General features: G+C 40.4%; 1 protein-coding gene across 1 annotated transcript in view; it reads left to right on the plus strand.

Moving 5' to 3' along the window:
- The first annotated feature begins 395 nt into the window (after positions 1 to 395).
- Positions 396 to 26,202, plus strand: part of ccn4b (cellular communication network factor 4b) — a 66,768-nt gene continuing 40,961 nt past the window's right edge. The window contains exon 1 of the mRNA XM_043687881.2: positions 396 to 537. Coding sequence (XP_043543816.2) covers positions 490 to 537 — 48 coding nt within the window. The 5' untranslated portion in view covers positions 396 to 489. The remainder of the gene's footprint in view (positions 538 to 26,202) is intronic.

Raw genomic sequence — 26,202 nt, forward strand, 5'->3', positions numbered from 1 at the left:
GTGTTTGGGGGCTGGATGGAGACCTCTCGTTTTCCGGACTGTCCGAGCGTTTTGTCGGGCGCCGTTTATTCCTTTGAAAAGAGGGCTTCTGTCTTTCCTCGAGTTGAGGGGAGGATGGGAACGAGGTGGAGGGGGACGCTAAACGGAGACCGAGTCCCCCATCGTGCGATGCCTTGATTATCACTGAGTGCATGGTCCCTTTAAGGGCTCCTGGTTGTGCTGTGTACTGACTGAGTGTGACAGGAGGAGGGTACAATTGGAGAAATGTTGGGGAGGTGGAGGGGGGAGGGAGGTTGGTGTGAGGGGAAAAATATACTCGTCAGTGAACCTGACGTCACATGAGAATTAATACAGGCTAAATTTGCAGGGGAGGACTGCACTCATGACACGGCGTGGTCAGCCGATGCAAACGGTTGCTATCCTGAGTTTGTGAATCTGCAGGCGTTTGCACTTTCCAGGGTTCAATGAATTTGCAACCGATGTACAGGAATGAAGCGGCTGCTGCTTTGGATTCTAGTGGCAGGCACAACACTCCAGGTGAATGGATGTCTCTCCTGTATTTGTTACTGCCCCACCTTTCACTTTGTGAGTAAATGATCAGTGGGAAAGCCGAGGTAGTGTCAGCCCGGGGATTGTATTTGAAAGGGGCAAGAGGGGGCAGATGGAAGGGAGGATAGAGTCCGGGACAGAGGGTGGGGGTTATAAAATAAAAGTGATATGATGATTATTACGAATGAGAGTAAGGGGACTGTTTTCTAGGGAGACAACAGGGAATTTGGAGCTAAAGAGTGAGAAAAATCAGGATTTCTTTTAAACAGTAAGTAGGAGAGGATTTTGTTTCACTTAGAAAATCTGATTCAAATATATAGATATTTTACAAGAATGTTATTACATGTCGCTGAAGTAAGTGTGACTTGAACCCAAGATTCCTGGCTCAGAGACAGGGATGCTACCACCAAGAACCCTCAGGTTTAAGTGCACGGTTGGGGACTGTAGCTGTCTGGAGAGAGGCGCTAATCCCACCAAACACGTGGCGAAATTGTTGTGGGAAAAGAAATGCTTCAATCAGGAATATTCGTGAATGACAATTAGATTTCCTCACTTTGTTTTCAGATGCAATCATTGAAGAGTGTTTGAATTCCTTGTCAATTTGGACGCAGTGGGAAGGAGGGGTGGGTGGGAAGGAGGGAGGGAATGGCAGAACAAGTGTCTTGGAAACATCCTGTAAAGATTTCAGGGAGCGAGTCGTGGCAGTCACAGCTGTATACCAACTGACTCGCTAAAGCTTGAAGCGGCGTTCCCAGTGTTTGAGTGGGAATGATTTAATACCTCAATCGCCCTGCTTCATTCGAGACTTAAAACTCTGGAAGATTCCAAAGCAGGAAACGACAGTCAGTACAGGGAAACTCCCATGGAGAATACGTGATCTGTACTGTACATGCTGAGCAGATGAATTTAATCTCGATAGCGTGGGGCCTGAACATTTTAAAGGGACATTGTCTTTGAGAGAGATACAAAAAAGGATATATAGGGAAAAAAATCAGGCTGGGGGAAACCAGGTCTCGTGTCTTTTTCCTGTCATTGATGTTGCTTGGAGCTGCTGGCGCTTTATCTACTGAATAGCGCTAAATGGGACCTTGTTAGCTTCAGGAACACTCCCCGAAACAAAGATGTTTTGCAAAATGATGCTGGGTGCTAAAAACACTTTTCCATAAACACTGTAGCTCTTTAGCGGAGTCTTGCAGAGTTTACTTCAGCTCACTGTGGTGCTGCTACTGGCAACAGTGCAATAAGTGAAATAAAATAAGAAATAAGCTGGTTTTTTTGGAGGAGAGGGAGTCAGAGACTGGACTGTGCAAAATAATGGCTTTCTTGAGTCCCACTTGAGCCAACTTTGATCAAACACATCATAAATATGGAGTCCATAAAAGTATGTCCGAACAGTAATGACAAGCTGCAATATAACCTCCTATACGACCATGAACACCATGAATCTATCTAATAAGTACCTAGCCCTATGTAAGGGGTAAATTTCATGGGCTTCTATGATCCATTCAATAGGGAAGAAGCCAGTCATTCCCAATTGACAGGACCATCCTGCTAGATGCCAAATCCAGAATTCAGAACATGAGCTCTTATTTTCTCTTGCAAGGGCTCTTTTTAGAAGTGTTAAAACCGTTCATCTTTTGACGCAACTTTCTGTGAATAGTACATGGCAAATGTATCTTATGTGAATGAATTTTGTTTTCCTGGGCTAATGGTTTATTCAGTGGAAATTCAAAACCAAAAGATTAAGTTTGAGGAAACACTTAGTTTTGCTGCTAACTGCTGGCTATGTGAGCTCACATTCCTGTCAGAGAAACCAAAATGGCCATGACCAATTATGAGGATTATGATTTTCAAAGCATGATTTAAAAAAATCTGTGCATATAAGCAAGGTGTTTATATTATCCAGGATGTAATAAGAGCTGCTTCTTAAAATACTTCTGTGTTAACAGAAGACCAGACAACAATTGCATTTATGTAGCACCTTTAATGTTGCAAAACATCCAAAAATGGATCACCAATTTTATCAAATGTGATGTTGCCCCACATTGGAGGTATTCTACATGATAGTTCTGAGAAGGAGGCTAGCAATATGGGTGTGGAGAGAATAAATAGCTATCTGTCAGATCACATCAAGTACTTTAATTTGTTTTTGCATCCCAGCACCAAAATATTTTTGTCTGCTATTTTTATGCTAACATTTATTAAGGCTGGATTTTTAAAGATCCCTGCCAATGAATCAGCTCTTCTTATTTACATGGCTAAATCCAGCTCCTTCGTTCCAGTGGCAGGGTCAGAAACCCACAAAAAGAAACTGGAGTATCTCAGGCTAAAACAATAAAAACATGAAGAGTTGACTCATGAATCTCTGTCTGCCAGAGCAAAAACTTCATGTACATCCCCGTAAGAGTAGTTCAGTGCAGTCATTATAAATGAGTTAACAACTTGATTGAAGTAGCCCACAAAGGAATTGACATGAATCCATTTACCAGTGCACTACCAGATGGAAACAATGTTCCTGAGTTAGTACAAAAACATACTGGAACATTGTGCCTTTTATGTAGCAGGTCAGCTAGTGGAGTTTCACGGGATTCTTTAATAGAAACAAAACTTGAAAGCTAGCTAAAGAATGAGCTAGATAGGGCAGCATAATGAAAGGGATAGTTTGTAAGATCTTAAAGTTGAGAAAGATTTTCAAAAAGTGAAAAATAAACTTCACTGGAAATGTTTCACTGCATTAGAAGAAATAACTGCTGCAGTACAAACCCACAAACTGCATCCAGTTTGATGTCTAAGTTTATAATGTGAACCATTTGTATAATTGATTCTATCCAAATCCTACCATTGCTTTTACACTAATTTGTAAGAATTCTAAGGAAAATTAAGGACAATTTCAACATAGATCTTCAACATGAATTGATGACACTTTGGCTCAAAGTTGATCTTAAGCCAGTTACGTATGAATTTTTTTTATTCACTCTTGGGATGTGGGCATCACTGACTGAGCCAGCATTTATTGCCCATCCTTAGCTGCTCCTTGAACCACAACATTCATGTGCTGTGGGTAGACTGACAATACCACTAGGGAGGAAATTCCAGGATTTTGACCTCGCAATATTGGAGGAATGCTGATCTATTTCTCAGTCAGAATACAGTTACAAATAGCATTGAATTTAGAGAAAAAAAGGAAAGCATAACTCTGGACACCTTTAAATTTCTATAAGATGATAGCATCTGATTTAGAATTGAGAAATGTTGTTTCTTGTCAAACTAATAGCACAGTTAAATTAGTTAATTCTGATGCAATAAAATGTTGTCAGTTGTTTAGTTGGGTGATTTATGTGGTGGGGCTACAGAAATCAAAATCATGTCAGTAAAGATTTTGAGTCTAAAGGCCTCAGTTATCTTGAGCAGTAATTAACAACAACCTATATTGTATCAGTTAAGATTAGAGTGGTGCTGGAAAAGCACAGCAGCTCAGGCAGCATCCAAGGAGCAGGAAAATCGATGTTTTGGGCAAAAGCCCTTCATCAGGAATGAGGCTGGAAGCCTCGGGGAGTGGAGAGATAAATGGGACGGGTGGGCTGGGGAGAAGGTAGCTGAGAGTGCAATAGGTGGATGGAGGTGGGGGTGAAGGTGCTGGGTCAGAGAGGAGAGTGGAGCGGATGGTGGGAAGGAAGATTGACAGGTGGGACTAATCTTGACTCTAATCTCCAGTATCTGCAGTACCCACTGTCACCTATATTGTATTAGTGCAGCATTGTTTATTTCAACATTCTGAACTAGAATAAAGTCTAGAATTGTACACACTGCAATATTTATTCTGCTTGTATTTACAGAAAGGAACTTCTACAAAACCCTTTCATTTACGTTATAAGACATACCATATTATGAAATAGCACAACTCCTGTGGTACACACTGTTCCCTCTCTCTTCAACTGTTCCATTGTGAATATTATTTTTATTCTTCCTTCGGATGCAGGTGTCGCCCGTAAGGCCAGAGTTTGTTGCCAGTTCTAAATATCCTTTGAAGGTGGTGGTGAGCTGCCTTCTTGAAATGCTGCAGTGTGTCAGATCTAGGTACACCCACAATATTTCAGGATTTTGATCCAGCAACAACGAAGGAGTAGTGATATAGTTCCAAGTTACAATAGGGTGTGCGTTGCAGGGGACTTGCAGCTAATGTTGTTCCCATGCTGCTGTTGCCATTGTCTTTTTAGATGGTGGAAGCTGCAGATTTGGAAGGTGCGACAAAAGAACACTAGTGCGTTGCTGCAGTGGACCTTGTACTTATAGCAAACTGCTGCCTTGTGCATCAATGGTGGATAGAGTGAATGTTGAAGTTGGTGGATTGTCGCTGATCGAGCAGGCTATATTGTCCCAGATGATATTGTTGGACGTGTAGTCGTCCAGGCAAGTGGAGAGTATTGCACCACACTCCTGATTTGTTCATATGAGGCAGAGATAAGCTATTCCAAGAACACAGCAAATATATAGTGGTGGCAAGAAGCAGATAGATGAAGACTGATGGCTGTTGTGACACAGTAGTGGTGTCCCTATCTTGGAGCCAGGAGACCCAGGTTATAATCCCACCTGCTCTAAAGATATGTAATAACATTTCTTCTTCAAGGAAAGCATCTATAAATGAATATAGAGATCAGAGTGGTGTAACTGTATGAGATTGCATAAAACATACTCACTGAACGTAAAGTCACTGCTGGTTGACTGAGATCGGCTGGTGGAATTGCTGAGATTAAAACCATGCTCATTCATTAGTGACAACTTATTGAAATGGTTTTAAAGATGAAAACCAAAATTGGAAGCATTTGATTATCCTTTAATTTCTATTTTTTCCTGCTCATCTCCTGAAGACAGGGTTGATGGTTGGTCTTAACACTGACAATAACACTTCTGAAACATACTGGAATAGCCATGGTTAAATCAAGAGCAAAAACTGCCATTTCATCATTGAGCCCACCCCACCCAGAGTTCATATTTAACTACTATGTACATTGCATCCATGACAGCTATTGTAATTCCCCCTATTTTAGGGAATATTAATCTCCATCCTCAATACCTCCTGGCATTGTGAGTCCTCTGGTAACCTGGGTAGTGACTGTCAGTAGCCTTTTCTTCTGGAAAAGGAAGAATTGAGCATTTCAGATGTACCTGACTTTGCCTTCCCTAGAATTTACAGAGGGTAGTGTCAACACATAAGTTGAAACATGATCAGAAGTGGAAATGATTATTTACCCTTGATTTCTCTTCTGGGCAAATTTGGCAGCTTTTATGGCAGAGACTTAGAGATTAATTTATTTTTAATAAGGAAAGAGAATAAATTAAAGGCAAATAAGTGAAGTTGAAGCAGTTTGTAATTTGATACCCCTTTGGAATTCTACCTTGGTTACTTGTGTCCTGTAATATATATAGTTTCCTCTGTTTAAGAGTGATTACAGTCTGACTCTAGTACACTTCTGTAAAACTCCTTCATTTATATTATAATATATACTATATTGTGCACAACTTCCTGTGGAATAGACTGCTTCTTCTCTCTTCAAAACTCCAAACATGGTGTTTTTGATCCATTGTCGTCAACATTACTATCATCTTACTCCACACAAGTACATGCTGGCCATGATCTGACAGGATGATGCAACAGGCTGAGGACCTGAAACACCTATTTTCATTTATTCATTCATAGGATGTGGGCATCGCTGGTTGCCCATCCCCAGTTACCTTTGAAAAGATGGTGCTGTGCAGCCTTCTTGCACCACTGCAGTTTATTTGCTCTAGGTAGACCTATAATGCCATTGCGATATACTTCCAGGATTTTGATCTAGTGACACTCGAGAAACGGCAAGAGATTTCCAAGTCAGGATGGTGAGTGGCTTGGAGGGAAGCCTGCAGGTGACAGTGTTCCCTGTATCTACTGCCCTTGTCTGTCTAGATGATACTGGTCATTCGGGTTTGGAAGGTGCTGTCTAATGGGCCTTTGTGAATTTTGTAGTCATCCTGTAGATGAAGGGTAGTCTCCTGTTCAGCTGCTGTTTAGGCCTTTCTTCCAAAGTTGTGTTGTATTCTGTGCAGTGAGTAGTGAAGCAACAACTCTCAGCATTCCGTCTTGAAGAAAGCTGCTCACAAAAGTCTCACAATCTTGGTGGTTTGGGCCTCCCATTTCACATTGGCAAATTGGTACCTAATCAGAGGGTACTTCTGATGTACAGCAACAGTTGCTTCAACAAACTTTGCAATCAGCCAATCACATTAAATTATTCTCACAGACAGCACACCAGGAAGTCAAAATTACTTTATCCTTGACTTATAATTCAAATTTTCATGAAGCAAAATAAATGATTATGAATGTACTGATATTGTAGCTTCTAAATCAAAACAAACTTTATTGTCATTTTAAAAATATGTGTTTTTTTTTAAATCATACTGAATAAACTTACCATTCCTCAAATATAAAGAACATTTCAGGGCTAGTTTAGTTTATTAAGTTAACAAATTGCTAAAAAGCTTGCTCAATGTCATTCAACAAGGTGTACATTTTTGGAAGATTTTTACAGTGAAATTAAAAAATAAAAGTGAACATGGCTGGTGACTCAGAAATTTCCCATTCGTCGGAAGCCTGTAGGGAGCGCATCCTGTGGGGAAGTGCAGAATCACTGACAGCGATTCCTGGATAACCAGATTGTTCTGGGCATGTGCAGGCTCCTGAAGCTTATTTCAGTTTCAGTGGAGTATTGATAGTAACACTGGCAATGTTACCATCTGTAACAATGCAAAATCCAGGAAAGATATTTGCATCCTCTCCTCACTGACAATGAAAGACAACCTACCATTGTCCATTTTATTATAAAGCTTAATCTTGAAAACCTCCATCAGGCCACCTAATCTTCTTCACTGATCTAGTGAAAATGAACTAATTCTCCATCTTTCTTTATGACTGTAACCCATATGTTTAGTGAATCCATCTTGCAGTTTTTATTAAAGTTTTGATATCATTTCAAAAATGGAATGCTAAAATATTCCAGTTGTAGCCTAAGATCTTTTACAATTCCAAATTTTGTCCTTAAGTTTTATTCAAAACCTCCAGAAAGAAAACTAAGGTTTCTATTTGTTCTTGCTTTGTCTACACACTCGTCCTCTCTAACTAATCTGTTGCCTGAGCACATAAACATTCTTCTAACAACTTTATTTGCAACCCTCCTCTGGTGGCTCATGTGGCTAGCACTAGTGTCTCACAGCACCAGGAACCCAGGTTCAATACTAGCCTCAGGCAATTATATGTGTGGTATTGGCATGGGTTTGCACTGGCTTCCTCTCCCTGATGTGCAGATTAGATGGATTGGCCATGGCTAAATTGCCTGTCATGTCTGAGGGTATGCAGGCTAGGTGGATTGAATCATGGGGGAATGTAGGGTTGGGTGGACTTAAAGGGCTGAATTGCCTGCTTCCACACTATTGGGGTTATATGTTCTTGTCCTACCAGTTGTCACAATATTTCAAAAGAAATACCTAGGGTAGAAGATAGTGGTGTTACTTTATTCTAACCAACTCCCTGTGCAAATATGTGAGGGTAGTGCATAACTTGATTTAAACCAGCTCATTTTGTTTTCTTTTGTGTTTTATGTGTACTGATAGCACTGTACATTCTGTCTTTCTCATTCCAGCATAAGCACTTTTGATCTCATCCCCAATTAGAATCTTACAGAGTGGGTTATATCGCAATAATCTGTGTTTCGGGAGATGGGAAACTGCATTGTAAATGATAAATGGCTGCACCAAAACCCATGAGAAGTGACCCTTTGCTAAGATTAGTGAGTTTTACCAGAGGTCACTAAGAAGATAAAGTGCTTCAGGCTTCAGTGACCAAATCGGAGCCTATGAAAAGTGGACCAGGCTAAAATCTGATCTAGGTATCAACATTGTACTGATGGAATGTCAGTGGAATTCAGTTCGTGAACATGAGGTAATACATTCAGACTAATTTTAAAGGAAGGAGAGAGACAAAGAAAAGATAGAGACAAGCAGAGAGAGAGGAAGGTAGACATCCCTATGGATTGGCAGTCACAAGTGAACTAAAGAAAATCAATATTTTGCTACACTGGAATGCAAAAGGAGAGAACTTGCGAGCACTATTTGCATGAAGATTGAAGTAAAATTAGAAAATTTTAAATGAACGCAGTTGGCTTATTGAGATCGGAAATCACTGTTGTTTTATTTTCTTAACTGTGAGCCTTCATTAAAGCAGGAGTCCATTTTATGGGAGAGGGAAAACATTGTACTGGGAGCCTCACAGAGAAGAATCATTAATCATTGGCAACATGCCAGCTTTGCACATTAATTCAGCTTGTTTTTATTTTGCAATCACAATATTTTTACAGGAGCTGCATCCTGCAAATGGTAGAGATATGACTAAAGAACATGAGCATTGCTAATGGATGAGCAGAACCTTGTTCCCTTAGGGTCTCCTGTTGGGACACAGGAGAATTGACCTTAAGGTGCATTCCTGCTTTCCTAAAAATGATCATATTACATAATTTGCAATATTAGACATCCAAAAAACTGTTAGCATGCTAAAAAAAACAGTCTGTTTTCCATCTTAAAGAGTGGAATCATTGGGACAATGTTACATCACATCATTCATTTGATAACACCAGCACTACACAGTATTAGGAAAAATGACAGTTACATCCATTTTTCAAAAATATTTTTCAGGGGATATATTGGCTGGATCAGAATTTGTTCTTTATCCTTAAGTGCCTTTTAGGTGTTGGTGCTGAGCTGCCTTATTGAGCTAGAGAAGTGGTGTATGTATATCCACATTAAAAGTAAATTTCAGGATTTTGACCCAGCAACACTGAAGGAATAATAGTATGGCTCCACTTGAGAATGGTGTGTGACTTGAAGAGGAACTTGTGGGTTGTGGTGATACTCCCATGAATTTTCTGCCCTTGCTTCTCTGGTGCATGAGTTTGTAGGTTTGGAAGGTGCTGGTGAAGGAGCCTTGGTGAGTTAATGCAGTGCAGATTGTAGAGTCTACACACTTAATGTTAATGGTTGGGGGATGCTTAAGATAATGAGAGTGGTGCTGATCAAACAGGCTGCTTTGATCATAATGAATGCTTTCTTAGAAAAATGTACTGAATAAGGGAATTCCCTTCAATCAATAGTATAATTCCAGCGTTCCAGATATTTGGTTTAGTTACAGTAATCAAGTGGGTCCCAATGATAAACTGTACCACTTATATTGCATTTTGACAGCCAAATAGAGAATTGTCTTTGGAAAACAGATGCTGGAGCTTGTGCCAGGAGCAGCAAGGATCAGAAGTGTCACCGTTTGAAACAGACACAAAGGCAGGAGGTTAATTTTGCTGTTTGAATTAAGAGGAATGTAATTGCCCTGTTGGATATTCTCACTTTATTTGAATACTGTACCAAAACATTTCAACCAGATACCATTGGTCAGACCATGATACTGAAGATGCTGTGCATTCTGTGAGGCATTAGTCTTTTAATGATGCACTGAATGGGTGCTCATGCTTATTGCTGCATGCATTCTTAGTGTGGAGCCTTGGGTTTCATATACAAAGTATTAATTAATGTTTCATCCAATTAGAGTAATGGACAAGGGCTATTAATCCTCCCTACCATGTGCATTAGTGGCTCATATCATAAATTTCAGTAAAGGCAGAACACATTGATTTTCATTAACAACAAAAACAGAAATTGCTGGAGAAGCTCAGCAGGTCTGGCAGCATCTGGGGGGAGAAATCAGAGTTAGTGTTTCAGGTCCAATTATCATTCCTCAGAACTGATGGTAGCTAGGAAAAGCTTGTTTTTTTTTCATGCAGAAGACTGGGTGGGGAAAGAGGGTAAAGAGTAAGATGGATAGGTGGGGATAGAGCCCAAAAAGAGGTAAGAACAATTGGACAGATAAAGGAGAGGATAACTGGGACAATGAATGTCTGCTAATGGGAACTATTAGTGGCTAAGACTGGGTTGTGTGTGATTGCAGACCATGTGATAACAAGACCTGATGTGTGAGGGCTTGGTGTGAGTACTGATTTTCAATATTGGCCCTGTTATTCGTGTGAGTTTATAAAATTGATCCTTGTATCTCATGTTGATGATACCAACAAACATAATATTCTAACTTAGCATTTATCCATCAAATAGGTAACATAACAATTTCAGACCAGGGAAAATAATGATTAAGAATAAAGAAAGTAATTACAACTCAGTTTTTAGGAAATAAAACAATCTGAGATCCAGAATATGAGTTAATTGAGACATGACATAGTAAGGGTAGAATGTTTGGACAGCACAGGTAACTCTGGGCCTAGGATTTGTGAAAGTCTCCACCACTGGGGATTGTCTTCACATCATGCCTTCACATCACCCATTCAGTGCATCATTAAAAGACTAATGCCTCACAGAATGCACAGCATTTTCCATACAAATGTATGGAATTTAATTGCTATGATAAGTCAACAGTTACGATAACATTAATGTGTCGCTGTGAGGATGGTCAAAAGTATGACTTCGGTACTTTTGCACCTTCAATTCCTATTTTCCCAGGAATTGTCTGGGGTTTGAGGGCTTAACTACAAGGGCTGCATACATGTAGTAGGTTTTGCTTTAACTCATATAATCAAACTGAAGGAAAGTGCTTTAAGGAAGGCAGAATACAATTTTTTTAAAGCATCTTAACACATTATTGAAAGGTCTCAAGGTGCAGGTGCCTCAGACCCCACAGCTTCTTTTCGCGGTTAGAAGTGTGGCAATATTGTTGTCTTGTTGCTCCTTTGGTGCTGGATCTTACCCGGCATGTTTCTGGCCTGTACCAGATCCATAACATTCAAAAAGAAATGTGTAGGGTGTTTTTTTTTTCAAATCTCTTATGTAATGCAGGTGCATTGGCTAGATCAGGAAGTATTGCTTAAATCTAATTGTCCTTGGGAAGGTGATAGTGAGCTGTCTTCTCAAAGTGTTGCAGGTCTTAGGGTATAAGAGCATCCAGAGTGCTGTTAGGAAAGGAGTTTCAGGATTTTGAATGAACAAAAATAAGGAACAGTGATTATAGCCCCAAGTTACTGAAGGAAAAGTAGTATGATTCCAGTTAAGGATAGAATGTGGCTTGGAGGTGAAATTGCAGGTGATGATGCTCCCACTTGTCTGCTGCTCTTGTCTTTCTAGGTGTTAGAGAGAATACATTATTGGAAGATGCTGGCAAAGAGACCTTAGTAAATTTTGCAGTACATTTTGTGTGTGTGTAATTCATACTGCTGCCACTGTGCATCAATAGTGGAGGGAATGGATCTTGAGGGTGATGGATGGACTGCCAATTTAACAGGTTGCTTTGCTTTGAATGGTTTTGAACTGAGACCATAAGACCATAACACATGGGAGCAGAAATTAGGCCTTTCAACCCATCAAGTCTGTTATGCCATTCAACCATGGCTGATAAGTTTCTCAACCCCATTCTCCCTCTTCCTCCCCATAACCCCTCATCTCCTTGATACTCAAAAACCTATTGATCGCTGTCATAAATATACTCAATGACCTGGCCTCCACATCCTTCTGTGGCAATGAATTCCATAGATTCACCACTGTCTGGCTAAGAAGTTTCTCCTTATCTCCGTCGTAAAAGGTCTTCCTTCTACCCTAAGGCTATGCCCTTGGGTCCTAGTCTCTCCTACCAATGGAAACATCTTTCCATCATTTACTGTATCCAGACCATTCAGTATTCTGTAAGTTTCAATTAGATCCTCCCTCATCCTTCTAAACTCCATTGAGGATAAACCCAGAGTCCTTAAATGTTTTTTTGATTAGATTAGATTCCCTACAGTGTGGGAACAGGCCCTTTGGCTCAACCAGTCCACACCGGCCCTCCGAAGAGTATCCCACCCAGACCTATTTCCCTCTGACTACTGCACCTAACACTATGTGTTTAGATCAGAGTGGTGCTGGAAAAGCACAGCAGGTCAGGCAGCATCTGAGGTGCAGGAAAATCTATGTTTCGGGCAAAAGCCCTTCATCAGCTCTTCACCTAACACTAGGAGAAATTTAGCATGGCCAATTCACCTAACCTGCACATCTTTGGACTGTGGGAGGAAACCGGAGCACCCGGAGAAAACCCACGCAGACACAGGGAGAATGTGCAAACTCCACACAGACAGTTGCTCAAGGCTGGAATCAAACCCGGGTCCCTGGCGCTATGAGGCAGCAGTGCTAACCACTGAGCCACTGTGCTGCCCCGCATGTGTTAAGCTTTTCTGAACTTCTAGAGTTTTGTTAGAGGAGCCCTCATGCAGGAAGTGGAGTCTATTCAATCACAGTCCTGACTCATGCCTTGTTGATGGTGGCTGGACTTTGGGGAGTCAGTTCGTTGGTCACCAGAGAAATCCCAACCTCTGACCTGCATTTGTAACTAAAGTACTTATATTGCTGCTTCCACTCCTCTTCCTGGTCAATGGTAACATTTCAGCAGCACTGATTTCAAGTTCCAAAAGTCATTGTTGTGCATGGACCTCTGCACAAAAGGAAAGCAAATTGGTGGGAATGTTGGTGTGAACTGAGTGTCAGGGAGAGATGTTAAACCATGAACATATGAACCAGGAGCAAAGGTAGGCCATTCAACACCTCTAACATATTTTGCCATGCAGGAGGACCTTGGCTGCTATATTTGCCTTCTAGATTCGATGTTTCCATTCACCCCCAATGACTTTAATTCCTTTGCCTAACAAGCATCTATTCACCACTGTCTTAAAAGTGTTCAACGATCCTGCTTCAAACCCCTTCAGAGACAGATTTTTCAAGTTGCACAACTCTCAGAGAGAAATATTCTTCTTGTCTGTCTGAGAAGGGAAAGCGCTAACTTTAAAACAGTGTCCCCTAGTTCTGGACTCACCCACAAGAGGAAATAATCTCTCCATGTCTCCTTGTCAAGACCGTTTTATGCGCTTCAATCAAATTATCCATTACTTTTCTAAACTCCAGTGAAAACAAGCTCAGCCTTTCCAATTTTTCTACATAAGACAATCCACTTGTTTCGTGATCAACCTAGTGAATCTTCTCTGAATTGCCTCCAACGCAGTCACATTCTTTAATAAGGAGACTTAAACTGCAGGCAGTATTTGAGATATGATTTCACCAAAGTTCTGAACAACCGAAGCATAATCTTCTTATTTTTCTGTTCAACACCCCTCATAATAGACAATTACATTTAGATTGTCACTTGTCGGGGATTGTCATTATCTGGCAATTATGTGGAGTAAATGCTTCTTGCCACTTATCAGCCCAAAGCTGAATGCTACTCAAATCATACAGCTGCTTATAGGCAATAACAATAAATTACACTTGTTGCCAAATTAAAATAAAATGTAAAATTTGTATGTATTTAATTCCCCAGAATGCAATACAATTAAAGCAACATTAACAATACCTGACATCTAACATGCTGTTTTGAATTCTGTTTATCCATTCATGGGATGTGAGCTGCACTGGCTGAGTCAGTATTTGTTACCCATCCCTCACTGTCCGTGAGATGGTGATGAGGAACTGTTTTCTTGAACCATTGCAGCCCATTTGGGGAAGCGATGTCCAGCAGTTTGGTACAACTAAGTAGCTTGCTAGGTCAGAGAGCAGTTAAGAGTCAACCGCATTGCCAAGGCTCTGGAGTTACATGTAAGCCAGACTAATAAAGGACAGCAGATTTCCTTCCATACAGAATATTTTGTTTTCAATTTGAATAAACACACACATGACCAAAATTGGCATAGTAATTTACACATTTATAAAGAACCTTAACACAATTATGTGTTCAAATAAAGTATCATCATTTGATAAGAAATAGGGAAAAGACCAGAATTTGATGTTTCTCCTTCCTACATACTTTTAGCTAAACCTATATGGGTTCTTTTTCTTTCTCTCTTGGCATCTCCTTCTATTTCCAATTGTCTGACTCTGGTTTCTCAACATCTCTGACTGTGTCAACCCTGAACTTTGATTTTGACTACCAGCCCCCTTAATGTTTAGGACAATGTCAATGATTAATTAACTTTAATCAAAAATTCTGACTTTGCTCTACCAGGGAATTCCATGATCTGAGCAATTTAAGTTTACTTTGTGATTATTCTAACTTTCACTTTGGACTGTCGGAGATATTCAGAATGTAGGACGTTCCTCATACTCTCCATTTGTCAAATTTCAGTCAAATCATCTACATGCTATGTACGGAGTCTCTCTCCGATATGTGAATACTCCAACTGTTTACAAAACCTCCAAATCGTGTACTTCTCCTTATCACCTCAGTGGTTTTTCACCATAATATACTGAGCATCACTGAATTCTCTAAGATTCACACTAAATGTACCAAGATTCATCTTCACTTTGTTTTGCATTTTTCTTACTTTTGACATCAGGCTTAAGCAAAGTAAATCTTGTTCCAGGATCACAAATTGTTAAAGTGAGCAACCTGTTGGAGACTGTGGGGTCATTCTGTAAGAGAACAGGAAATTATCCAGTCTGTGTCAAAGAGAAAGGTGGAAATTACTGCCTAACTTGTCACTAAGTTGATAATCTCTGCAAAGCTCTCTCCACAATCTGCACACTTCACTCTGAAGTATCATTCAAGGCTGGTATTATAGTAATATCATAATTTGACTGTCACTCAGAAATATTTTAAACTCATTTGACATAAACTGTGGACTGCTATCTGACACCAACACTTCAGGCAACTTATAAGTTGCAAAAAACTGCTCAAAACCATAATAATTTTGGCACCTAAAGTATTGGGAATAAACTCAATGCTTATCCACTTCCTCTCATTATTGACCAAATCAGAATACTCTTGCCCCTCTACTTCAAAGAAATGAACATGTATTTGTTCCCATGGTTTTCTTGCATTTGAAAGAAACTTTAATTGGATCATTTTTCATTGAGGGACATATTTCACAATGTTTCATCAACTCTTCTAACCCCTATCTATCATTGGGTACCAAAATTATTTTCTTGCTGGTGCTTTCACATACACTATGCTGCAGAGTTCTGTTGAATTTTCTCTAACAATCTCTAAACTATGGTGAATAATGACTCTGAAGCCACATAGGAAACTACCTCAATCTGCACTCAGTTCATTTCTAAGTGTGAAATACTCCTACAATTTCTCATCATTACACTTTATGACATAATTGAACTCTTCGCTGAGCACCATGTCTTTGTGAGTCTCTTCATTAAGTTATCTGGCAGACCATGGCATATCAATTGTATTTATAAAATAATTTACATATAAATCATGGCAAGAAATGAGCATTTTTATGTGAAATCCCAAAGTATACCACCATTTGCACAATCTGTTGGCTTATGATATTTAATGTTATTCTGATAGGATATCAAAATCAACACTCACTTCTGAAAATATTCTATCACTAGGATTCTTCTCTTTCAACCAAGTAAGGGCCTGTCGGTCAAAGTGAATTTCCTTTTGTACAAGCATTTGTGGAACTTATCAACATGATACTCAAACACTAAATTAATGAGTAATTTTGTTCTGGCTTTGTAAAAGTACTTGAAGCACACACTAACGGCTTCTCGACGTCAGCTTCCTTGATGTGAGACAATACCACCGCTAACCTCAGTGTGAGGCACTGTACAGTTGTTCCTTCAGATCACTGTGATTAAAACAGCATAACCATCAGAATTTTCTTCACTTCTTTAAGTGCCTGACACTTCACAGATCACTAACTATCTATTCCATCTTTGAGCAGTTGATAATTTGGAGTGAATTTGTCAGCTAAGTCAGGGATAAGCTTCAAATGGTATACAACTATCCCTTTGAATAATCTTAGACTCTCTTTGTTCTTTTGTCTCTTTGTTTTAAAATTCACTAAACTTTCTCTTGTATTATGTGGAGTCTCTTCCCATTTAGAGAATAGTCTACACCTTGATTCGTTCTACTGAAATGCGTAACCTCACAGTTCCCTGCATTGTATTCCTTTTGCCACTTCTATGCCCATCTCCTAGCCTGCCCAAGCCTTGCTACTTCCTTAATGCTACCAATCCCTCCACCTGTCTTTGCGGCATTTGCAAACTCAGAAATAATGTCCTCAGTTCCTTCATCCATATCATTAATGTAGAATGTGAATAGTTGTGGTCCCAACACTGACACCTGCAGAACTGTACTAATCACCAACTGCAAGCCTGAAATAGACCCCTTTATCCCCACTCTCTGCCTTTCGCCAACTTGGGGAAAAGACCTTGTCTATTAACCGTATCCATGCTCCTCATAAGCTCACCCCTCAGCCTCCTACACTCCAGGGAAAATAGCCTCAGCCTATTCAGCCTCTCCCTATAGCTAAAACGCCAGCAACATACTTGCAAACCTTTTCTGAATTCTTTCAAGTTTAACAACATCTTTCCTATAGCAAGGAGACCAGAATTGAATACAATTATCCAAAAGTGGCCTAACCAGTGTCCTGTACAGCCACAAAATGATCTTCCAATGCCTATAACCAATGCACTGACCAGTTAAGGCCCTGTATTCAATGTGATCTGACGTTGCTGACCAGTCCACCATGAGGAACCTTGTCAAACGCGTTACTGAAGGCCATATTGATCTCGTCCACCACTCTGCCCTCATCAATCCTCACACTATCATCACAACCCTTTAAGTCAGTGATAATCAAAACTTTGTCAAGCTCTGCTTTAAAAATACCCAAAGACTGCGCTTCCACAGATGTCTGAGATAGAAAATTCCAAAGATTTACCATCCCCTAAGTACCATGGCAATGGCAAAATTTAATTTTCTGATTGAGATGTGATCTTGCCTGCTGTAGCCTGGTTTTTGCTATAATCTGGTAAACATCTATTTCTGACTCAGGAGAAGGACTGCTTTGGCATTTGTGACTAATTCTTGCTGTGGCGACATAATAAGCTTGTTATATTTATTCAAAAACCTGGGGGGGGGGGGGGGGGGTTAGGTTTTATTTTTCTTTAGACCTCCTGCAAACATATCTCTAAACTTGACTTCTCACTTCTTGCACATAGCGATGAAAGAGTACTTTTAATTTCAGAATGTAATCTCTGAAAGACTCACTTGGCATAAAAACAGAAAATGATGGGGAATCTCAGCAGATCTGGAAGCATCTGTGGAATGAGAATTCAGAGTTAATGTTTTAAATGCAGTGATCCTTCTTTGGAACAACTTGGCAATCATTTCCAATCACAGAGTTCAACGCCCCAGTGCAATCTCATGTTTAGTCATGCCATAATTTGAATCTAAAATCTCATTAAATTTAGACTAGTCCAGTGTACTGCGGTCAACAATAACTGGACAGACACTCAATAACGCCTTGGTCCCATCATTGTGTAAAAGACATTTCACCAAGTAGGGAAATTTCACTAAGGTTCCTAAGACAGCACCTTCCAAACCCAGACCATTACCATCTAGAAGGACAAGGGTAGCAGGTACATGGGAGCACCATCACCTGCAAGTTCCCCTCCAAGCCATTCACCTTCCTGACTTCGAAATATATCACCATTCCTTCAGTGTCGCTGGGTCAAAATCCTGAAACTCTACCTACAGCACAGGGATTGCAGCAATTCAGAAAGGCAGCTCATCACCACATTCTCAAGGGCAATAAATACTGGCCAGATCCCATAAATGAATACATTTTTTAAAAACTTTATGTTCCTGTCTTATATTCTTTCAGCCAAAGATATAATCCGTTTGGAATAACGCCAGTCCTCTTTGTTAGGGTTCAATTGACCCCAGATATGTTTTTTGTGGCATGCGTTCACGGACATGCTTGCTGACTGGGCTCCGGAAAACAATGTTGCATGAAACAATCTTTCAAGCTGCTCAAGCATTTTCACAATCAAGTTCAGAAGTTCCAAAAATGTGCCAAAATTTTCATAAATCTTTGTGAAAGAAAATTCCATTCCAGCCTCATAACCTCTCAGTTGTGTACTACTCAGCCATGATAGAACAACATTGTTTACACCTTCCCTAAAGGCAGGCAGAGAGACCAAGCTGACAAAATGCTCAGTTCCTTATACACTGGGAAATCCTGCAGACCTGACCTGAGCTGAGATAACCACCTCCAAAAATCACACCCACCTCCCTTTGGGTTAGATATCACTCCAACTGTTGGTGAGTCTTCCCCCAATTCCGATTGACTTTGATTTTACCAGAGTTCTTTGATGCTACATTTGGTCATCTGCAGCTTTGATGCCGAGGGTGGTCACTTCGACATCTCTGTTATTTCATTTGCAAAGTTGTTTTGGAATTACCTTCCAAAAAATCATAAATTTATTTTGATTTATGGGTGTTGGTTGGTAGTTGCAAAGTAGTTACAAAGGTTATTTGTTCGCTATAGTGAAATTATATTTTGCCCTGAACGTACTATTGCCACTTTATATTCACATAAAACTGGTCAACAAATAAAAAATACGGTCGCATATCCAACTAAAATTCTTGCAGCTTGGATCCCTTTCAGCTGCTGGTCAACATCACCCTCTGCTGGTGATGCCAACAAGTGCAGTCCACATTGCTTTTCGATTGAACGCAAAGCAAGCCCAAAGTTAAATCAGAAAGTGCTGGAAATGCTCGGTGGTGGTATCATTCCATGGATGGGTGTTACTAACACTAGAATAAGTCATCTTGAGTTCTCACCTGAAGGCCCTTGACGATCATTTACTGAACCAGGGCAAAATGGCAAGATTTTTGTTTCTATGGATGGGACTGGGAGGGCCAGGACTGTAGTAGCAATCGAAACTGAATCGTTGGAACTGCACACATCCAGCCAAATGAACTAAACAGACCCCAGGGCTAGAATTAAAGGGCTAAGAATGAATAGATGAATATTTGATTCCTTTTCTGAAGTCGGCACTCAGTTATACTTTCCCATGATTTTTGACCTTTTGTGTAAGCTCATACAACCACAGTGCCAAGTAACCATTCTTTATTTGTTATTCAATGACAGCAGACTGTTTAATTGCTTTGACCATTACAGTGAATGGTCGTTACAGTGACTATTACATCCCCTTCCCATCTACACTCAAAGCTGGGCTTTTAGTTGGGAGCACCTTTCTGCTGTAGCAGCACCTTTTTCCTGACCAAAGACACTCCCTTCATTCCAAATGTTCTTCCAAAGTCATCATGAACCTATTTACACCGGCCTCCATTAAGCAGAGCAGTAACAGTGGGGGCAGAGTTTTCATGCTGCAGGCCTCAGAAACAATTGCTGATAAAGGAACCAAGTTTGTTGTAATTGATTTCTGACAGTTCTTAGACAGAGTGAATTTTAAATGGCCTCAGCAACACTGGACAAAAGACGCAGAGGCAGGAGTAGGCCATTCAGCCCATCAAGCCTTCTCTGCTATTCATGAGATGATGGCTGATCTGATAATCATCAACTTTTTTCCTGCTTTCTCCCATAATCTTTGATTCCCTTATAGATTAAAAATCTCTCTCTCTCATTCTTGAATATACTTAACAACGCAGCTTCAGCAGTAAATTTGACAGATTCAGAACCCTCTGAGAGAAGAAATTCCTCCTCATCTCTGTCTTAAATGTGCGACCCCTTACTGAGATTTTGTCACCTGGTTGTAGACTCTCCCACAAGGAGAAACAACCTTTCTGCATTTCTCCTGTCAAGTCCCACAATAATTTTGTATGTTTCAATAAGGTCACCTCTCATTCTTCTACATTTGAACATGTAAAGGCCCTTTCAATTCAACCTCTTCTCATATGATAGACCTTCCATATTATCCTAGTGTACGTTCTCTGGAATGCCTCCAATGCCAGATATCTTTTCTTAATTTGGGACCCAAAACAGTTCACCATATTCCAGGTGTGGTCTGACTAGAATCTTGTAAAGTTTAGCAAAACCTCCCTTTCAAATAAAAGCAAATATTCTAGTTGTCTTTACTGCTACCCATTGAGCTTGGATGCTAACTTTCTGTAATTTTTAGACAAGGAATCTTCTGTTCTATAGCTTTCTGCAGTCTTTCTCCAATTGACAATCAAAGGTCTCTTTCATTACCAAATGGAGAGAATGGTCAGGACTGTGGTTGTACACATCCTGTTGTCTAATTTTCCCCACAATTCGTGTTAATTTTGGAGGATTTGGACCAGGATGTCACAAGTGCAGCAAGTAAACTGAAGTGAATGAACATCAAGACATAGCAGAAGATAGTCATTTAGCAACAGAATGTTTCGTACAGGAGACCTATGTAAAGCCTCATAATTGGCTGACTATATTGTATCAGCTGCTTTAAAAATACAGTCCCTCCTTTTTAATCTCAACTGTGCCAATTTTGCTGCCTGTTAATACTTGATCACCAACATTTTCACAAATAGCAATAGCTTGTACTACAATCATGTTTTTAAGTCTAATTTCTGTGTCTGCTGTTCACAATAGTGGGGTCTCCTGTTAATGCCAATTTATAAATGAAACACAATGAAAGACCACACAGTTAGCTCAGGACATTTGAAATGCTTCACAGCCAACATTCCATTAAGAGTTGCCAATATATTGTTGGATCTCTTCACCAGCTTATAGTGATTCATTTAGTGGACCCCAATTTTCTCTGCTCTTTCACAATCCATAGCACTCACCATTTAGAAAATACTCTGATTTAACTTTCTCAGTTTCAGTCATGCGTGATATTTGTGGGTAAATTGATGCTGTCACCAACTCTCTTTCCCTTGATTGGGTCTAAGAGTTTGGTTTACGGTCATAGAAGATCAACCACCAATGAATTTTATTAAGTAAAGGCTCTTGTGTTAACAAATGTAATTTATTGCATGATAGCAATTCAATACATACATGTAAGGCACGTCATGCTTAACAAATCTACTGGAATTTTCTGTGGATGTGACTTGGAGAATAGATATGGGAGAACCAGTGGATGTGATGTATTCAGATTTCAGATGGTTTTTGATAACGTTCGCCATAAGAGATGAGTGGACAAAGTTAAAGCACATTGGTTAACAGGATATATATTTGTATGGACTGAGAATTCATTGACAGGTTAGAAACAGAGTGTGTGAATAAATGGTTCTTTTCCTGAGTGGCAGACAGTGACTAGTGGAGTACCAGAAGGATCAGTGCTTGAAACCAACTATTCACGATATACAAAAATGAGCTTGATGAGGGAATTGAATGCAAAATTTACAAGTTTGGTGATGACATACATAAAACTGGACAGGATTGTGAGTTACAAGGAAGATGCAAGATTCAGATAAATTGAGTGAGTGGGCAAACACATGGCAGATGCAGTGCAACATGGTTAAATGTGAAATTATATATTTCAGAGTGAAAATGAAAGGTAGAACATTAGTTGAATGGTGATATATTGGGAAGTGTGAATATACAATGGGTACACTAAGTCAGTGAAAGTAGTCAGGTGCAACAAATGATTAGAAAAGCAAATAGTTTATTAGCCTTCATTGCAAGGAGACTTGAGTTAAGAAATAGCAATGTCTTACTGCAGTCATATAGGTTCTTAGTGAGACCACACTTGGAGTATATTGTGCCATTTTGGTCTCCCTACATAAGAAAGGAGGTTTACTAAAAGATACTGGAGATGACGGCGGCACGATGGCACAGTGGTTAGCACTGCTGCCTCACAGCGCCAGAGACCCGGGTTCATTTCCCGCCTCAGGCGACTGACTGTGTGGAGTTTGTACGTTCTCCCCGTGTCTGCGTGGGTTTCCTCCGGGTGCTCCGGTTTCCTCCCACAGTCCAAAGATGTGCAGGGTCAGGTGAATTGGCCATACTAAATTGCCCGTAGTGTTAGATAAGGGGTAAATGTAGGGGTATGGGTGGGTTTCGCTTCGGCGGGTCGGTGTGGACTTGTTGGGCCGAAGGGCCTGTTTCCACACTGTAATCTAATCTAATCTAATCTAATGACAAGACTGCCTAATTAGGAGAGATTGGTTTGACTGGACTTGTATTCACTAGAAGAAAGTGAGGACTGCAGATGCTGGAGATCAGAGTTGAGAGTGTGGTGCTGGAAAAGCTCAGCAAGTCAGGCAGCAACTGAGGAGTGAGAATCGAAGTTTCAGACATAAGCCTTTCATCAGGAATGAGGCTTGTGGGCCAAGGGAGCTGAGAGGTAAATGGGAGGGGGGTGGGGTTAGGGGTAAGGTAGCTGGGAATGTGATAGGTAGGTGAAGGTGGGGGAGAAAGTGATAGGTCAGAGAAGAAAGTGGAGCGGAAGGTGGAAGGAAGATGGGCAGGTCAAGAGGGCAGTGCCAAGTTGGAAGGTTGGGACAGGGATAAGGTAGAGAGGGAAATAGGAAAATCCACATTGTGGTTGGAGGGTCCCAAGGCAAAGATGAGGCGTTCTTCCTCCAGACGTAGATTAGTTCGGGTTTGGCAATGGAGGAGGCCTAGGACCTGCATGTCTTTGGCCTTCCCCTCCCCATATGGTCGACCATGCCTTCCAATGCATCTTCTCCACTTCCCACACCTCTGCTCTTGAACCCCACCCCTCCAGTCACAACAAGGACAAAAACTCCCTTCTACCCCATCAACCTCCAAATATACTGTGTCATCCTCCGCCATTTCTGTCACCTACAAACAGACCCCACCACCAGAGATATATTTCCCGCCCCACCCCCATCTGCTTTTGGAGAGACTATTTCATCTGCGACTCCCTTGTCTGGTCCATGCCCCCCACCAAACCACCCTCCACCTTCCCCTGCCACTGCAAGAAGTTCAAAACCTGCACCCACACCTTTACCCTCACCTCCATTCAAGGCCCCAAAGGATCCTTCCACATCTGACAGAAATTTACTTGTACTTCCACACATATCATCTACTGCATCCATTGCACCCAATGTCGTCTCCTCTACAGGATGCCAACTTGCGATCAATTCAGAGAACATTTCTGGGACACCCACACTGACCAACCCCACCACTCTGTGGCCGAACATTTTAACTTCCCCTCCCACTTTGCCAAGGACATGCAAGTCCTGGGCCTCCTCCTTCGCCAAACCCTAACGACCCAATGCCTGGGGGAAGAACGCCTTATCTTCCGCCTTGGGACCTTCCAACCACACAGGATCAATATGCCTTTCAGCAGTTTCCCCATTTCCCCTCCACCCCCTCCCCACCTTATCCCAGTCCCAACCTTCCAACTCGGCACTACCCTCTTGAACTGTCCTACCTGTCCAGCTTCTTTCCCACCGATTTTCTGCAACCTCCTCTCCGACCTCTCACTTTCTCCACTACATATCATATTCCCAGCTACCTTCTCCCTAGCCCCACCCACCCGCTCATTTATCTTTCAGCCCCCTTGGCCCACAAGCCTCATTCCTGATGAACAGCTTATGGCTGACTCTCCTTCTCCTTGGATGCTGCCTGACTGGCTGTGCTTTTCCAGCACCACACTCTTCAACTTGCATTCATTAGATCTTAGAAGGATGAGAGGGAGTCTGATTGAACATATAAGATTCTCACAGGGGTGGACACACTAGATGTAGGGAGGATATTTTCCATGGTTGGGGAGTCGAGATCAAGGGGGCATGGTTTCAGGATATGGGGTAGATCATTTTAAACTGAAACGAGGAAAACATTCTTCATTCAAAGAGTAGTTAACCTATAGAAATCTCTCTGTATTGAGGGGTGAGAGGGAGCATTTGCTGTGAGAACGGACTACAGAAAAGTTAGATTAAGCAAAAAAAAAGTAAGAATGATCCATCAATAGCTTTCAAAGTGCAATGTCATCACCCGACATCCACATACCTGCACGTTTCCACCAAGAATCACTCAACTACAATAAAGTGAGCACTAGTTTAATATTGCAGTTCTTAGACCAGAGATTGAAGCTATAGTATTTTATTTAAACATTGTTGAATGAATTAACTCAGGAAAACACGTTTGAATGACCGTATATTTATAGTTGGTGTAGAAAAACATATTTATTAACTGATGTCACATCAGGAAGTTAAGCTACTTCTAAAAATAACTTTTTTTTAATGCTCACTTTGAACAATACAGTAACCAATTTAAAATGCATTGTGGTTATTTCTTTAAATTGAGAGATGAATCATTTAATTGCTGCATTTCTAGACTGCAATTTAATTCTTTGCTACTGTTTAATGAATGTGAACAGGAGAGAGTCCAGACTGCGTGACAGAGTAGCATGTTTCAATTCCAAGAAAGTTCTCCATAATGTTTGAAAAATATAAAGTTTGAATTCTAGAAACTGTTTTCCCCTTTTTTTTGATAACGATTTCCCATCAGGAATGATCTTACCATCACTCAAACTTAAACAGATATCTCTATGCTCAATTCAGGCCAACAGAACATCAGTGATGATGAGATGACTTCCGAAAGTCTGCTTAATGATAAAAGGTTTAATTGGAGGAATGATAAAAAGATCAGTCAAGGAGGGAGTAGTGGCGAGAATACCTGTCCAAATAGATAAAAATCACACAACACCAGGTTATAGTCCAACAGGTTCAATTGAAAGCACACTAGCTTTCGGAGCGACGCTCCTTCATCAGGTGATTGTCTTTGTACACCCCAGCCCAACACCAGCATCTCCAAATCATGTCCAAATAGGAGGAGTGATGAGATGGTCACCCTAATGGAGTGGGTGCCAAACATCAACAGCAGCTCATGATACAGGGGAGCCAATCAAGCTAACTAACTCTATCTTTGTTCTAAATCTTTCCTTCCTATGCAGAATATGCTGACTGTAAAAGATACATTTTCACATAGGGCCTTGCAGTTTTCTCAGGCATGATCTCAGGGGAATATTATGGTTATCACACAAAGGACTCGCCTATCTCTGCTTTATAATGTCTCAATGTAATTTAGGAACAGGAATGGTAAAGATAGTCATTATCCCTTTGGCTTCTTCCAGAAGTATTGAGCTTCACAAGCAATTTACTTTCATGCTCTCTAGGTAGCTCTGTCTGCCAAAAATCTATCATCAACCTTTTGGTTTGAAGTTTATAACATTCCTTCATATCCCTCGATAAGCTCTTCCACATATTCACTTATGCGTGAAATTATATTATATATTTCCTTCGGAAACTACAGTCTCCTGAGTGAAAACTCAGCTCTGAGTAACACACAGGTAGCTATAGAAACATAAGCCTAATACAGTGTTTCTGGTTGGAATTTTATGGTGACTGTCCTCTTTCAATTAAAAAAACACAAGGTGCTGTCTTAATTCCCCATAAATAATGTTGTATTTTTACAATTTGTCCATTTTCAGAGGTCTTCAGTCTTGTAATGTTTTGAGTGATCATGACTTGAAATGGAAAAAAACCTTTAACAGTCCAATGAAGCTTGGAATGCATTATCTTTGATACTGGAAAGAAAGAAAAACATTACTAATCATTAATTTAAATCAAACAACAAAACATAATCACAGAAATTAAAAGTTTTTTTTATTGTTCTCCATTGGAAAAGTACTGTGATACATGTGAACTTATTACACTATGTTGGTCAATATAAAGGTTACCTTTGGAAGATAGACTCTAATGATGATTGACATTGATCTATCTTTCAATACAGCACCTAATAATGACATTTGTAGTGATGGAAATATTTTGTACTTTCTTTTCAGAAAGTTCCTGAATCCTCAGCAGATTACTCCCAATTAGCAATGAAATCTGCTTGG

The sequence above is a fragment of the Chiloscyllium plagiosum genome, unplaced genomic scaffold (assembly GCF_037043375.1).
Source record: "Chiloscyllium plagiosum isolate Xiang-an unplaced genomic scaffold, Cpla_swu_hap1 HiC_scaffold_4, whole genome shotgun sequence".
Classification (NCBI taxonomy): domain Eukaryota; kingdom Metazoa; phylum Chordata; class Chondrichthyes; order Orectolobiformes; family Hemiscylliidae; genus Chiloscyllium; species Chiloscyllium plagiosum.